The sequence below is a fragment of the Silurus meridionalis genome, chromosome 23, assembly GCF_014805685.1.
Source record: "Silurus meridionalis isolate SWU-2019-XX chromosome 23, ASM1480568v1, whole genome shotgun sequence".
NCBI lineage: Eukaryota > Metazoa > Chordata > Actinopteri > Siluriformes > Siluridae > Silurus > Silurus meridionalis.
In genome coordinates this window covers 24007163-24021881 of record NC_060906.1, presented here as the reverse complement: position 1 = coordinate 24021881, position 14719 = coordinate 24007163, and the positions used below count along the sequence as shown (strand labels likewise).

The 14719-nt window shown below is 39.6% G+C and overlaps 1 protein-coding gene across 1 annotated transcript in view; it reads right to left on the bottom strand.

The window, feature by feature from the left end:
- Positions 1 to 9897: 9897 nt before the first annotated feature.
- The window catches only part of syndig1l (synapse differentiation inducing 1-like), a 38452-nt gene continuing 33630 nt past the window's right edge, over positions 9898 to 14719 (bottom strand). Inside the window, 1 exon segment of the mRNA XM_046836254.1 lies at positions 9898 to 12362. Within this exon segment, the coding sequence (XP_046692210.1) occupies positions 12204 to 12362 (159 nt within the window). The 3' untranslated portion in view covers positions 9898 to 12203.

Sequence of the window (14719 nt, the reverse complement as noted above, 5' to 3'; positions counted from 1 at the left end):
CCCTGCACTGCTTGCTGCCTTCTACCCCCTCCTCTAATGATCAGAGTGACAAAGCAGAACTCACTGTAGCAGGGAAATTGTACTGTTCATTATTTTCGCACACCAAATCTGCACAGTGGTCCAAATATACACCATATGGACAAAAGTAATGGCCCACCTGACTTTCTAGGCTATATGTGGTTCTTCTCCAAACCAAAGATTTGAACATGAGATAAAGAGATCAATTTTTGCTGCCATTTTTTATTCAATAAGATTTCAGCTGTCGAAGGTGTTTCTATACGTGATGGGAAGATCGGATCATTTTAGTGACTTCTCGTTCTTGTTCATCACAATGAATCCTTTTTTTTGCGAGTCATTTAGTTAATTTTCTTACTTTGGTCAGAAATAAAATAAAATGTTCCTCCAACATATGTGATTTGTATTTATGTAATGAGGTTTTTGAGCATCACATTCCACATTTAGTCTCAATTTGCTCTTATAATTCCCTCCTCTCTTCTCGGAAGATGTTCCAATAGATTTTGGAGTGTGTTTATGTGTTCATCAGCCACAAGTGTATTACAAAAGGTTGTAGGTCAACTGATGTAGGTGAGGAGATCTGGGGTGCAGTCAGCGTTCACATTCATCCCAAAGGTGTTCAGTAGGGATGAGATCAGAGCTCTATAGCAGCAAGATCTTCCTCTCCCAAACATGTAAACCAGATCTACAAGGAGCTCACTATGTGCACAGGGGATCGCCATGCTGGAACAGGTTTTGGGTTTCCAAGTTCAAGTGAATACAAAATGATAGCGCATCTAAAGACGTCCTGTACGATTGAGTGCCTCCAGATTTGTGGTAACAGTTTGGAAAAGAACCACATATAGTAGGAAAGGTCAGGTGTCCCAATACTTTTGGCAATATAATATATATAAAAAAATGCATAGTGTTTATGGGAGTCGCGCGATAAAAGAATGAACGACTCGGACTAGAAGAATTTTTGCGATTGCTTTGATCGTGCATGTCCAGTAGAAAATGAACGAATCACTCTTTGAGTTGACTCGTTCCACCGAGTCACATTGAAGACTCGTTCAAAATGAACGAATCGTTCATGAAAGATCGTCACTACTCTCTATCTGCCGTAAGGCGTTCAGAAATGAGCACTGGTTACATGATACATGGTTGAATGGAGCTTTTGAATTAACCAATCAGATTGCGAGTTGGTTGAACCGATTCCTTCTAGAAGGTGTACAATAACGTTGGCTAGTTTTAGTTTCAATTAATCCAATATGGGAAATTCGGACCTGTTTAAACAGAAATAGGGTTCAATTACGGTTTTACAGTAAAGCTGTGAGGTTAGAAGCCGCTGATGATAAAAAATAACTACAACAAAAAATAACAAGCCTCCTATTCATATTTGCATTTGTTCAGAAAACATCCTCAGTTCATTCAGAGTAATGTATTCATCAAATCCGCTTTTACTATTCACTCCTCTCATTTTCATATTCTTTCGCTGATTATAATTTCATGAGGTCCAACAGAATTCTAATAGTATCACTGCAAAAATAAAACAAATTCTACCGCTCAAACCTGCAACTTTTTCTTTTTTTTTAAAGAAAAAAGTTGAAAAGCTAATATACATCTCATTATGCAGAACAGTGTGTGGAACTCCAGTCACTGCTGCTATGGAGATATTTTGCTGTGAACTCTGTAGAACTCCATGACCTGTGTGGGTGGCCGAAATACTCACCGTATCCTGCAACAGCCTTGTTTATTTTCAGGATCTGTTTTTTTTATAGTCTTGTATTACAGGTCGAGCCTGCCAGGTACGTCCACATGGATTGGATGAAATATCTTTTGGAACCCGTCTGCTCGTTTTTTTTTTTTTTAAACCTGACATTTTCTTGGCAGCAATATGCAAGCATGTTGTACACCTCCCTGTTAGAGTGACCTAGAAATGCTAAATTCAGGCCCAGATAAACAGTTGTGTATCAGAGGCAATGGAAAGGGAATGGAATTATTTACACCAGGTGTGGGATTTTTGGTCGAATTCGATGGAAGGAATTCAACCATATACCGGATTTCCCAGCCATGTGTGGTTCTGCTACCACACACTTTTGAATGCATCTTTGGATGTGACAGCATGGAATTTTCCCTTCACTTGAACTAGGAGACCTGTTCCAGCACCATGAAGATCTCCTACTGTAAAGCTTTGAACACCTTTGTTATGAATGTGAACACTGACTGCACCCCAAGCCTCCTCACCTCACCTACATTAGTACCTGACTTTACTAACACAATTGTGGCTGAATGCATCTCCAGAAAATCTTCACAAAATTCTTGTGGAACATCTTCTCAAAAGAGTGGAGTTTATTAAATAAAAAATTATGGGTGGGTGTCCACAAACTTTTGCCAATATTGTCAACAATGAAAAAACAATTTTCTCTCATATAACTCTGGATTCATGAGTCAGTCTATAGAGGGTCTTGTTGTTTACTCTCACTGGTTAGTGGGATTTGGATGGACAGCTTCCAGAATTAGGGATATTTTTGTTACTGTTCTACATCATGACCTTCAGTTTTGTGCTTGGTTTTTGGAAAAGACTTCTCTAGTTAGTTCACTCATTTTTTCTATAATTTACATTCGAGGCTTGTTTTATTCATAAAGCGGTTTATTCATTAAGTAATGCGTCGCATGGGACGTCAATGCTGGTGTGTTTCTCTCTCATTTCCTCTTTGTTGCCCTATAGGTGGAGTCCTCTGTCAATTATAATTATTTGGTGTCTGGAAATGGACTGGATCAGGATACAAGAACATGACCAGAAGTGGTGAAGCCTATTGTTTATAAGCAGAGCCTTGAAGCCCATGTGGCAGTCATTTTTGGTGTCCTTATTGTGCCATGCTAGTTTGAAGCTTGTTTGAAGCTTGTCTGAGCATTGGCTGGGTCTTGTCTAAGCCTTGTCTGAGCCTTGTCTGGGCCTTGTCTAAGACTGGTCTGGGCCTTGTTTGGGTGAATGAGTAAAGTTGCTCTAGAAAAAGGTGTCTGCCACATGCCATAAATGTGAAATGTTATTTGGATCTGTGCCATCTCTGGATGCTTACGCTGTCCTACTATAGGTGGAGTCATCTGTTGGCAAGTTCTTGTTTTTGAAAAAGAAAACAAGAACCTGTACAGAAGTGGTGAAGCCTATTGTTTAAAGGCAGCCTACAGCCCATGTGTTTTTTTGTGCCAATCTTTTCTGGGCCTTGTTTTTGCTCACTTGCTTTGAGAACAGGTAAGATTGTGTGCTCACCTACATTTCACCACACAGGTGCTGGGGTTGTCTAGACACCCTTAGGTTAGAGGGCAGGTGCTACACCTTGTATTTTTTGATAGATTATCCTATTGTTTGGGATAAGCTAGTTTATTGCCATTCCTAGCTTTTGTTTGTTAGCGAGGTTAGCCAACTAACACAGCCTAGAGTAGTGCTTTATTATTTTATTTTCACTTCTTTGTCCATTTTCTCTTGCCTCTGTGAGCCTGTTCCCTGAGTCTTCATCCATCATTTTTGTATTTGATCATTAAAAAGCAATAAAAGCACCCTAACCTTCTGTCCTATTTTATATTCACCACCATTTCTATCCAAATAACGTGCAACATTAAAACAGTAATTGTTTCTGCTTCCCTGTAGGCCCCAGCCCCTGTGGGAATGTTACAGAGACCCTGACCTTAAATATTAAGAGCATTTTAAGTTCAGCAAGAGATGCGCCAAGTGACAAGATGGAGATATGACTAGATCTGGTGATGGAATTCATCAGAGCAGAGGTCGAAATGGATGTAGCAATAAATTGTGGGATCAAATGTGTCAGATTTGAGAAAGGGGCGCCTTTAAGGCTAAAAAGGAGGTTTGGGAAGCTAGGAGGATTGATGTTATTGATTTTGACCTTATGGACATTAAAGTTGGCATTACGCTGCTTATCAGGCGAGTAAAGACAAGTTCGGTGGTACCTCTTACAATAACGGACAGAAATAAGCTCAGGGTTCAGCGGAAAGCCGTGATGATGAGATGGGATACTTTACAAATCAACTCAGCCCGGAGAGGAAGAGTCGTGTTTCTACATGACCGAGACTCGGCTAAGAAATCGCTCTGATCCCTGAAACAAGCTCTGCTACCTTCTCCAGACTTGTATTCTATCCATTATTGAAGCGTTTGAGAGAAATCTGCCGTTTCGTGTTGAAAAGTCGATCGTTTTACATTTATTCTTTCTATTTTACTTTACAGCACTGCTGAATTGTGACTTCTGATTGTTCAGATAGTGGGGATTTATTTTCTATGACAGCATAGTGAACTTTTTTGTGTAAAGAGATGTTTAATTACATTAATGCAAGGAGTCTCCAGTGTCACTGGCACTTTATAACAGTCAGAGGTGAAACTGTACATTTTCTGATATGGGAAAATTCTCTGGGACAAAAATTAATGTTGGTTATAGTTTAATTAAAATATTTCACAATGTTACATGATGTTAAAGCTGTAAGTAGCATTTTCAGGGCTGCCACAGGCAACCTAGCAAGAACATATATGGTAGAACATCAATATTGCAGGAGAAATCTTTAGAAAATTGGAGAATTTGAATGTTATTGTAATGTTTGACCTGTAGGTGTTGCTGGGAGAAAAAAAAATCTGAATTGAAATTAGTGTTGCCATGGCTACGAAGACTGGTCCTAGGCCTAGTGCTGATCCACCTAAGGACTGTCTCTATGACAAAGTGTAATTAAAATGATGGAAAGATCGTCTCCATTCTTTAGCTCGTGCTTTTGGTTTTGAGTTCCATTGTTGATGTCACCCATCAGTTACAAGTGAACGAGTTTGAGTTGCTTCTTTACATTAGCATCAATTGAAATGTTTCAAGGTATTAAAAATGTTATAAAATTTTGAACTGTTGAATGATTTTTGTGACATTGTGTTGTTTTTGGGGTCTATTTGGGGGGGGGGTCTAGGTCATTTATTACAGGGTTTATTTGACTCAAGTTGTGGGTTTTGAATTAAAATAATAATGAGGGGCTTTTGTATTGTAAAATAAATAAATGAGCTGTAAGTAGTTGGTATGCAAGGTCAGAAAAAAAGAATCTAGATGTGTGAAGTTAAGTGACCCGTCACTTTCTTGTGGAAATAACAGCAGGGTTATGAACAAAAGGCATTATGAGCCAAAGGGACGCCTTACTGTACAGGGTTATTAATACAGTGCCAATCAAAAACGAATGAATCTCCCAGCATTATTTAACCAGTAACTCATTTCTAACACTGAACCAATTCTTATATTAAAATAAATCTGCTGGATATTTACAGATTCAGTCTTTAATTCCTGAAATGACTTTCTGGCAGGAGGATTTATACAGTCAGGCTCTGGAGGAAATCCCCTTGATCCTTCCGCAATATCGTTATATACAGTTATGCTACTGTAGGGGCGCCAGATCTTTTCAGTCATCACGAGCGATCCGATATTCCGAACCGATGCGCAGACGAAGGTCTTCCAGATACACAGCAAACGCTCACATCCTCTCTGTTTTGTCTTAAATGTGGTTTTATTTTATACAGCATCCTCCAAGTGGTTTTATTTGCAGTATTTACATGTTCTTGACTCACTCTGAGACGAAACACATGTTGGTCTTGAAAGAAAGAGAAACACAATCACAGATACTTCGAGAACACAAACCACCCCGGCGAATTTCGCTTCTTTTTTTTTTCCGTTAAAAAGCTCGTTTTTTATTTGCGGGTCCAAAAATATCATCCAGGATTCATCCAAATGCACACAAACGAGCGACACTGAAACGAGACTTTTTGCAAGGTAAATCATACAGTACATCATTTTTTTCCTTCCCTTTTCTTTTCTCTTCTTTTTTTTTTAATTACAGGTTGTATAAAGATGCTAAAATGAAATAAAAAATATATAAATAAATAAATAAATAATAGTGAAACAGTACAACATGTAAAATAAAAGCCATAAAATCCACAATTATTAAAAAAAGTAATAATATAATTCAAACTCATTATTGGAAAACTGAAAGAGTCGATTTTTTAAATCTGATACATTTGATCGGATTTGCATCCCGAAATTCGCCAAAAATTGCAGTATCCTTTGTTGGTTTGTTTTTAGGTTCAGGTTGTGTGTTTTTACTTTACAATTCCATGTGACTGTTTTTTTTTTTTTTTTACTAGACCTTCTACTCCTCTTTCTTATAGCAAAAGCAAAGTCTCAATCTATTTACGTTTAGGTTTTATTCAAACCCACTTCCACTCATCTCATTAATACATCTGAACAGTTGAAGGTTAAGAGCCTCGCTCAAGGGCCCAGTTTATGGTAGCAGCTTGGTGGTGCTGGTTTTCAGACTAATGACCTTCGAATTAGCTGTCCAACATCTTCACCACTGAGATACCACTGATTCTGAAATGTCCTCCCTGCTGTGTATGGACAATCCGGTACGATAACGACTTTCGGATTCATCCTCATAAAGCGAAATGCATTACATGCAAAATTGTGGTGTTTTTGTCGTTGCTCATTTCCTTCCTTTTAAGCTAAAGACACACAGGTCAGGCTTTGGTAGTTCCCCTACACAAGATATTTATCGAGGTGCTATTTTGTAGTTATGCTCCAGGGAACTGCATTATGGTAGGCTAATTGTAATGCGTCAATGGCAGGTATAGCGGACGGCCGCGCTGCGCCGCGAGACTGTAAGTGCCTAATGTTGGCTTTCGACGCTCCAGTGCTCGTAATGGAAGCACATTTTTTACCCAAACCCACTTTCAACATCGGCAAAAGAGCAAATTATGAGTCATGGGTCCTCAGAGATGTGGAGAAGCTCGAGTGTTTGAGTCATGCTCACTCGTTTGAAAGGATGTGGTGTTTTTTTTTAAAGAGGGTTTCGACGAACAATAGGAAAGCGAACGCTGTGTTCTGTTTGTGTTGCGTTTAATAAAACTGTGACGATGCCATCAGATCCTGTTTGCCCACACAGGACATTCAGATAACAGATGAATCACTTCGGAAAAACATTGAGATTTTTCTGATTATTACTGTTTACATTGACACAATATTATATAGTCAATTATTCTTACTTTATTATTATTATTATAATTATTATTACTATTACTAATATTAATACTACTAGCCACAAACTTTGGATTTTATTCTCAGGGTCCAAGCACCATGCTATCCAAATGAGCTCAATCCACATCTTTTTCATGCTTGCTGAGGCCCAAAAATGAATTTCTATGGAACTTTATATTGAATTTGAATGTCACCTAAAATAAGACGTCTGTCACTGTAATACCACAATCAGGCCGATCCAAATCGTCTCATTTGCCTGAATGAAGGCCAGACTGGTTACTAACTACAGTCCAAATCGAATTTCTGTAGTACAAACCGTTTATTTTTTTCCTGTCTAATTGTCTGTTTAACTTCCTTTCGGCTTCTCCCATTAGGGGGCGTCACAGCGGATTATCCGCATGTTTGATTTGGCACATGGTTTTACGCTGGATGCCCTTCCTAACGTAACCCTCCCCATTTATCCTGGCTTGGGACCGGCACTAAGAGTGGCTGGGGTTGGTTCCCTGACCGGGGATCGAACCCGGGGCATCCTAACCACTAGACCACCAGGGAACCTACTATGAAAAATCGAAGAAAGTCCTAATATTTTGTAGAAAATGTCAATATTATGAGAATAAAGTCTACGTCACAGCTCGTTTTTTTATTTCAATGCTGCGATTTACAATTGAAGATAAAGGTTGTAGTGGAAATGTATGTTCTAAGCCAACGTTCACACGTGCAACGAGTTCTACAAATAAACAAGGTCCTAAATAATTTGGATTTTTTTTGGAAATCCTTACCAGATCTACACTTGATGGACAAAAGTTTGTAAACACCAGACCATAAGAAGTCGTAGCAGTACGAGAATAAAGTCCACACTAATCCACATACATTTAAAAACGGCGTTTTCGTCTCAAAAACGGTTCACACGTCCACGCTTCCGTTTTCAAACGTTTTCTAGAAGCTGCTCATCCACACCGAAGAAAAATATGCAGTTTTAAATAAAAACCTATTGGTGTGGACATGGCCGAAGTTGTAGTAGTATGACAAAAAACATTTTGAGAATAAAGTCACAGCAATACGAGATTAAAGCGGTAAAATTTTGAGAAAAATCACAGAATTGCGTGAAAACGTTTCGCCATTTTGCATAAAATGACTTCTTATTTACTTCTATATTATACTTCTATTTAATAAACGTCTCTTTAGAAATGAAAGACTTTTGTGCAGTCTGGAATGTTGACCAGTTTTAACTCTTAGGATTTCGATGTTTACATTTGTGTGCTATTTGAAGAGATGTTGTTTCTCAAGAGACTTTGATTATGATGATCACGCTGGACGTCTCTGACATCGCCAGGGCTTCAGCCGGGGGTCCCAACACTTTGTAACAAATTAATTAATATGATGAACTTGTAAGTATGACTTTTTCGCTAAATATTACGACTTTATTCTCGCTTCACTTTTTTACGCAAAATATTACGACTTTATTCTCATTTTACTTTTTTCTTAAAATATAACAACTTTATTAATTTTTTTTTCTTTTTTTTCTCCAAATATTCCTTTTTTTCGTAAAATATTACGACTTTATTCTCGTTTTTTTTTTTTAATTACGATTTTATCCGTCTTTCTTCTTTCTCAAAATATTAAGACTTTATTCTCATTTAACTTTTTTTTTTTTAAATAACAACTTTATTTTTGTTTTACTTTTTTCTCAAAATATTAAGATTTTATTCTCTATTTTTTTTATATTAGAAAAATGTATTCTCCTTTTACTTTTGTTTTCTAAAAATATTAAGTTATTCTCATATGTTACATTTTTGTCTCAACATATTACGACATTGTGTTTGTACACTTCTTGTTGAACTAAATGTTTACGTGTGCTGTATTTAACAGAACAGCCGTCTGTACTGGACTAGTTGACGCTACTGTGTTACTGTTTTTCCTCGTCTCATGTTGTTGTTTGTTGGGATTTTTTTGCACTAAATGTTGCACATGTGCACTTTGTGTTGTTAGTTTGCGGTTCTGTGTAGTTCTGGGTTCCTTTAGTTAATGTATGTTGTTTGATGGAGCTCCGTGGTCCAGGGGAAACGTTGTGATGTTGCGATGTATATGGTTAAAATGACAGTAAAGCCTATTTAACTACTTTTTTCTCGTAAATGTGAGTGTTTTTTTTTCTCAAAATATTCCTGACTTTATCCTAAAACTGCTTTACTTTATTCTCATAATCTCAGATTGTATTATTTTTTAAATGTGGTACTAAAATGACGTAATACAGTATGTCGTGTGTTACAGAGGGGGGGTCGGTGCTTGGACCCCTTTAATTATAACCCCTATCTTTGTTTAGCGATGCCAATTTCTTTTCACGTTTTTCCTTTCAACTTCAAAGACTCTAAAACACAATAAAAAAACACACAATACAAACACGATGTAACAAAATACACATCGTTTTTCCGGCACACCGGCACCACCTAGAGGTGCCCTGCTCATTCTGCGATTTCCAATTGACGATGGTGGATGGTGGAATTCTACAAGTTATACAAACAAACAGAAGCCATCAATAGTTCAATTTTCTCTTTTTATGGGAATCGTAACCGGAGCTACACTATACGGACAAAAGTTTGTGGACACCCAACCGTAACATTTATATGCACTTCTCTTTGTACATCCCGTTCCACACTTAGTCTTCACTTGCTGTTATAATGAGCTCCATTCTTCTGGAAAGATGTTTTACTAGATTTTATGGAGATTTGTGCAGATTCATTCAGCCTCAAGGATGTGTGTTATTAATGTCAGGTACTGATGAAGGTGAGAAGGTGAGGAGGCCCAGGGGTGCAGTCAGCATTCAATTTCATCCTAAAGGTGTCCAATATGGTTAAAGCTCTGTAGCAGGCCACTCAAGATGTTCATGGTCATACTGGAACAGGTTTTGGGTCTCATAGTTGAAGTGAAGGGAAAATTTGACGCATCCAAAGACGTCCGATACAATCGTGTGCAAATTTGTGCTAAGAGTTTAGAACCTCATATTGCTGGAAAAGTTTGGTGTCCCAATACCTTTTGCCCATATAGTGTATATAGTAGTTCAGACACGTTCCCAGGAACCATTTAAACAACCACCAAAGCACCATTTCATTTGTCAGTAATGTAATTCCAAAAAAGCCCACCTTTTGTAACCCCCAACACTGCCTCCAGCATTATGCTAATGTTCACACTCCATCGGCGCCTCGCCTGGAGACACGGTGCACAAGACTGAGCAGATGCTTTGACAAACAAAACCTCGTCTTTTCTTTTCCTGCACCAAATGCAATATGAGCACGAGCTCACGTTCAGACCAGGAGGTGAGTCGATTATGTAGCAACGGTTCTCCGTCGCACCCCCGAGAACCTCAACCTCGCTACAGACCTGCCTTTTTTTTTTTGCGATTTTCAGTCACGTCTACAGCGCCCTCTACTGTTATTGCCAAATGAGAAATGGTCTTAAATTGCTTAATTTTTTGTTTAAAAAATTCAGAAAAAAAACTTGGATATGCCTATGAGGAACAAACATCTAACACATATGTTTTACATAATTATGTGACGTCTATAAGAGCAGAGTATTTCTGTGAACTGTTTGATGAAAGACCAAATGGTTAAACAGAAGAAAAAAAAAAAAACAGGTGTCCCAATACTTTTTACCAAATAGTGTGAGTGTGTGTATGTGTGTGTTTTTCACAGGAATTTTCACTGGAATAGTGAAACAGTGAGCAGATGCTCTTGCGCAGTGTATGTGAAATGTGTTGTCAGGTCTGGAATTGAAAATCACTCGAGTTTCAAAAAAAAAAAAATAAATATGAATTTTGGACGTCTGTGTGTTTCTCATTATTCTTTCTCCAAATCTCACAGACACAACAGGAAGCAATTGTAACATCAGTCAAAACTTTTCTTTTCATTACTGGGGATGTTTTCTTTTCAGAACCCCAGTCATTACCGTGTCGCGAAGCTTCAGAGCTTCGGGTGGAACAAGAAACCGAAAAACACAAAACATGAAGCATGAGCCAAGAACGATTGAAGAAGGAGGAAAGCAGGGAGCAGCAGCAGATGCAGGTGTGTTTCTCTCAGACACCAGGATTTAAACCCTGAAGCAAGCCAGGCTGAGTCGAGTCAAGGTGAGTCGAGTCGAGTTGAGATGAATTGACCCAAGCTTAAGTGAACCGGCCCAAGTTGAGCCGAATCAAACCATCTCGGGTTAAAATGGGTTGAACCGAGCCTGGCCAAGTTTAACCGAGCCGGGTCGGGCCAAGTTGAGTCGAGTCAAAATGAGTGAAGGCAAGTAGAATTGACTCAAACTGATATGAATCAACCCGAGTCAAACCAAGCCAAGCTGAGGTAAATTGAGAGTCGAGCTGAGTGGAGTGAATCAAACCAAGTCAGCCTGAAACAGGTTTAACCGAGAAAAGTCAAGTGGAGTCAAGTCACGGTGAGTTCAACCAAACTGAGTCAAGTCAATTCGAGTCGAGTCAAACTGAGCCTGGCCTCGTCAAACCAAACTGAGTTGAACTAATCAAAGCTGAGTGGAGTGAAGCTGGACCAAACCAAGTCAGTTAAGTGGAGTCAAACCAAGCTGATTCAAGTCTTGAGTCCTGACTTGTTTTGTCTTTCAGGTGTTAATATTCAGTATTTATGCTTTTAGCTGTTCAGTAAACATGAAATAAGAGAATTAGTTTTTCTGGAACTTCAAAAAGTTCAGATGGCGTCTTAAACACACACACAACAGGAAAGAGTTTGAGGTATCACGCAGGAATATCTCGAACCCTGGATACATTTAACCCAACGGCAAAAAATAGATTTCGATCTCAGGATGTTGAAAGTTCAGTTAGTTCTCATGTTCCTTTGTGCTCTCATCCATCAGGACTTCCTTCATCTGAATCCATCTGGTTTATTTTCTCTGGTAAAACACAAATCCCACGTTTCTCCTGCCATCCTTTTATAAAGAATTTTCTCGAATGTCCAAATGTTTTGAAATCCTTCTTTCTCTCTCTCTCTCTTTCTCTCTCTCTCTCTCTCTCTCTCATGCTCTCTCTCTTTCTCTCTGGGAGCAAATGAACAGGGGATGTGTTTGTGGGAATGAGAAGGTCTGCTGAAGATCTCAGAGGTGCTACTGCAGTTCCCGGGTCCGTTATGAGTCGGGGGGACGTTATATATGACCCGGTTTGGAAAGGTAGGCGATGAGAGCCACCACCACCCCCACGTACACCCCGGTGCCGATGGTGATGGAGAGAGCAGCCAGAAACAGAGCTCTCCTCGACGCGATGCTGGCCATCGGAAAATCACCCTTCGTCACGGCTTTGCTGGTCTGGAAGACAGAGGAGAAGAAGAGAGAGGAGAAGAAGTACAGATCAGAACAGAAACCAAGAAAATAGATAGTAGAAGGAAAATTAAAACAGAGAAATAAAAAGAAAATAGAAGAAAAAAGATAAGAAGAAAAGAAAGAGTGATGCGATTGGAGAAGAATTTTGGAAGACTCAAGAAGAAAAGAGGAGAAGAAAAAATTTGAGGAATAGAGGAGGAGGAAAAGAAAAGAAGGGCACAAGGAGGAGGAGAATTAAGGGGAAGAGAGGACAAGAATAAGAAGAAGGGAGAAAAGAAGAAGAGGTGGAAGAAAATAAATGATTGGAAGAAGAAATAGAAGAAGAGAGGAGGAAAAGAGAGGAATAAATAGAAGACAAATAAAAGGAAGGAAGTGAAGAGGAGAAGAAAAATCAAAATTGAGAAGGAGAAGATTGAAGGAGTAAATAGAAAAGATGAAGAGGGGAAAAGAGGAGAAGGAAAAAAAAGAAATGATGGAGAGGAGTAAAAGAGAAGAAAAGATGAGAGGAGGAGGAAAAAGGGGAAAAAGGAGAGATGAAAAAGAAGGACAAAGGGAGAAGAGAAGAAAAGAGAAGAGAAGAGAGAAGAGAAGAGAAGAGAAAAAGAAGTGAGGAGACGCTTGAGCGAGGATGATATTTAAATGCAACACATTTCGAAATGATATTAAACACACACACACACACACACACACACACACACACACACACACACACACACACACACACACACACACAGAGTTCTTGAATCCTGAGCTGTGGTATCTGGAAACACTGGAAGAATCAAACCCACGGCTCAGAGACGCACAGCGAGAAGGTTAATAGAACGATCAAAGAAAACTCAAATGAATGCCTGTGTGTGTGTGTGTGTGTGTGTGTGTGTGTGTGTGTGTGTGTGTGTGTGTGTGTCACGTTGGCTTCTTTTCAGCCCTACGCTCTTTAAGGAACTAATTACACAGCACACACATCCTTCTGTTTGAACATCCCATTCACAGAAGAAGAGAGAGAGGAAGAGAAGTGGGGATGTTGAAGGAGAAGAAGAGGAGGTGTTGAAAGAGGAGAACTGGGGGTGTTGAAGGAGGAGTAGTGGAGGTGTTTAAGGAGGAGAAGTGGAGGTGTTGAAGGAGTAGAAGTGGAGGTGTGAAGGAGGAGAAGTGGAGGTGTTGAAGGAGGAGAACTGGGGGTGTTGAAGGAGGAGAAGTGGAGGTGTTGGGGAGAAGAGGAGGTGTTGAAGGAGGAGAAGAGGAGGTGGTGAAGAAGGAGAAGTGGAGGTGTTGGGGAGAAGAGGAGGTGTTGAAGGAGGAGAAGAGGAGGTGGTGAAGAAGGAGAAGTGGAGGTGTTGGGGAGAAGAGGAGGTGTTGAAGGAGGAGAAGAGGAGATGGTGAAGAAGGAGAAGTGGAGGTGTTGAACGAGAAGTGGAGGTGTTGAACGAGAAGTGGAGGTGTTGACTGATGAAGAAAAGTGCAGATGTTGGAAGGAGAAGAGAGGATGGTGAAGGAGAGAGGAAGGAGGGGAATTTAGGATGGTTGAAGGAGTAAGGGAGAAGAAGTAGGAATGTTGAACAATAAAAAAAGAGAAGAAGTGGGGATGGTGAAGGAGGTATGGAAGGAGGAAAAGTGAGGATCTTGAATGAGGACACTGAGGCGGGCAAAGAGCAGAAGTATGGACACTGAGGTGAGGAAAAATGAGAAGAATAAATTCTGCTGCTCGTATTGAGGGTGTTCTCCTCTCGGCCTTGGCTTTCACCATGGAGCTGCTTTTATTATGTCATGAATAACAGGACAAATCAACTCGCATGTAAAGGAGATGTTCCAGTCAGTATCCATGGCAACATGAAGCAATTTAGGACACCATTGTTTTTTATTTTGTGATGAATGCGCATCACGTTTTTTTTTTTACTGATCATGTCTAATAAGTGTGTCTGTGTGTGTGTGTGTGTGTGTGTGTGTGTGTGTGTGTGTGTGTGTGTGTGTGTGTGTGTGTGTGTGTGTGTGTGTGTGTGTGTGTGTGTGATAAAAAAAAAACACTAGCTGAAGCAAGGCTCTTGTTTCGATTCTCATTTGTTTGATTCGTAAATTGTTCAGCTGTGACTTAATGCTCCTCAGGGATCAGGGTTTCAGGCGGGTGCATGTGAGGAACACGTGGGAAGATGTTTGTGTGCAATCAAGGTCTCACATCAACATCATAAAACTGCCTGCACAAACACTGGACATGACTGGAGAGAGAGAGAGAGAGAGAGAGAGAGAATAGATAGAATGTGAGTGTGACTGTGACTGTGAGTGTGAGTGTGACTGTGAGTATGACTGTGAATGTGAATGTGTGTGAGTGTGACTGTGGGTGTAAATGT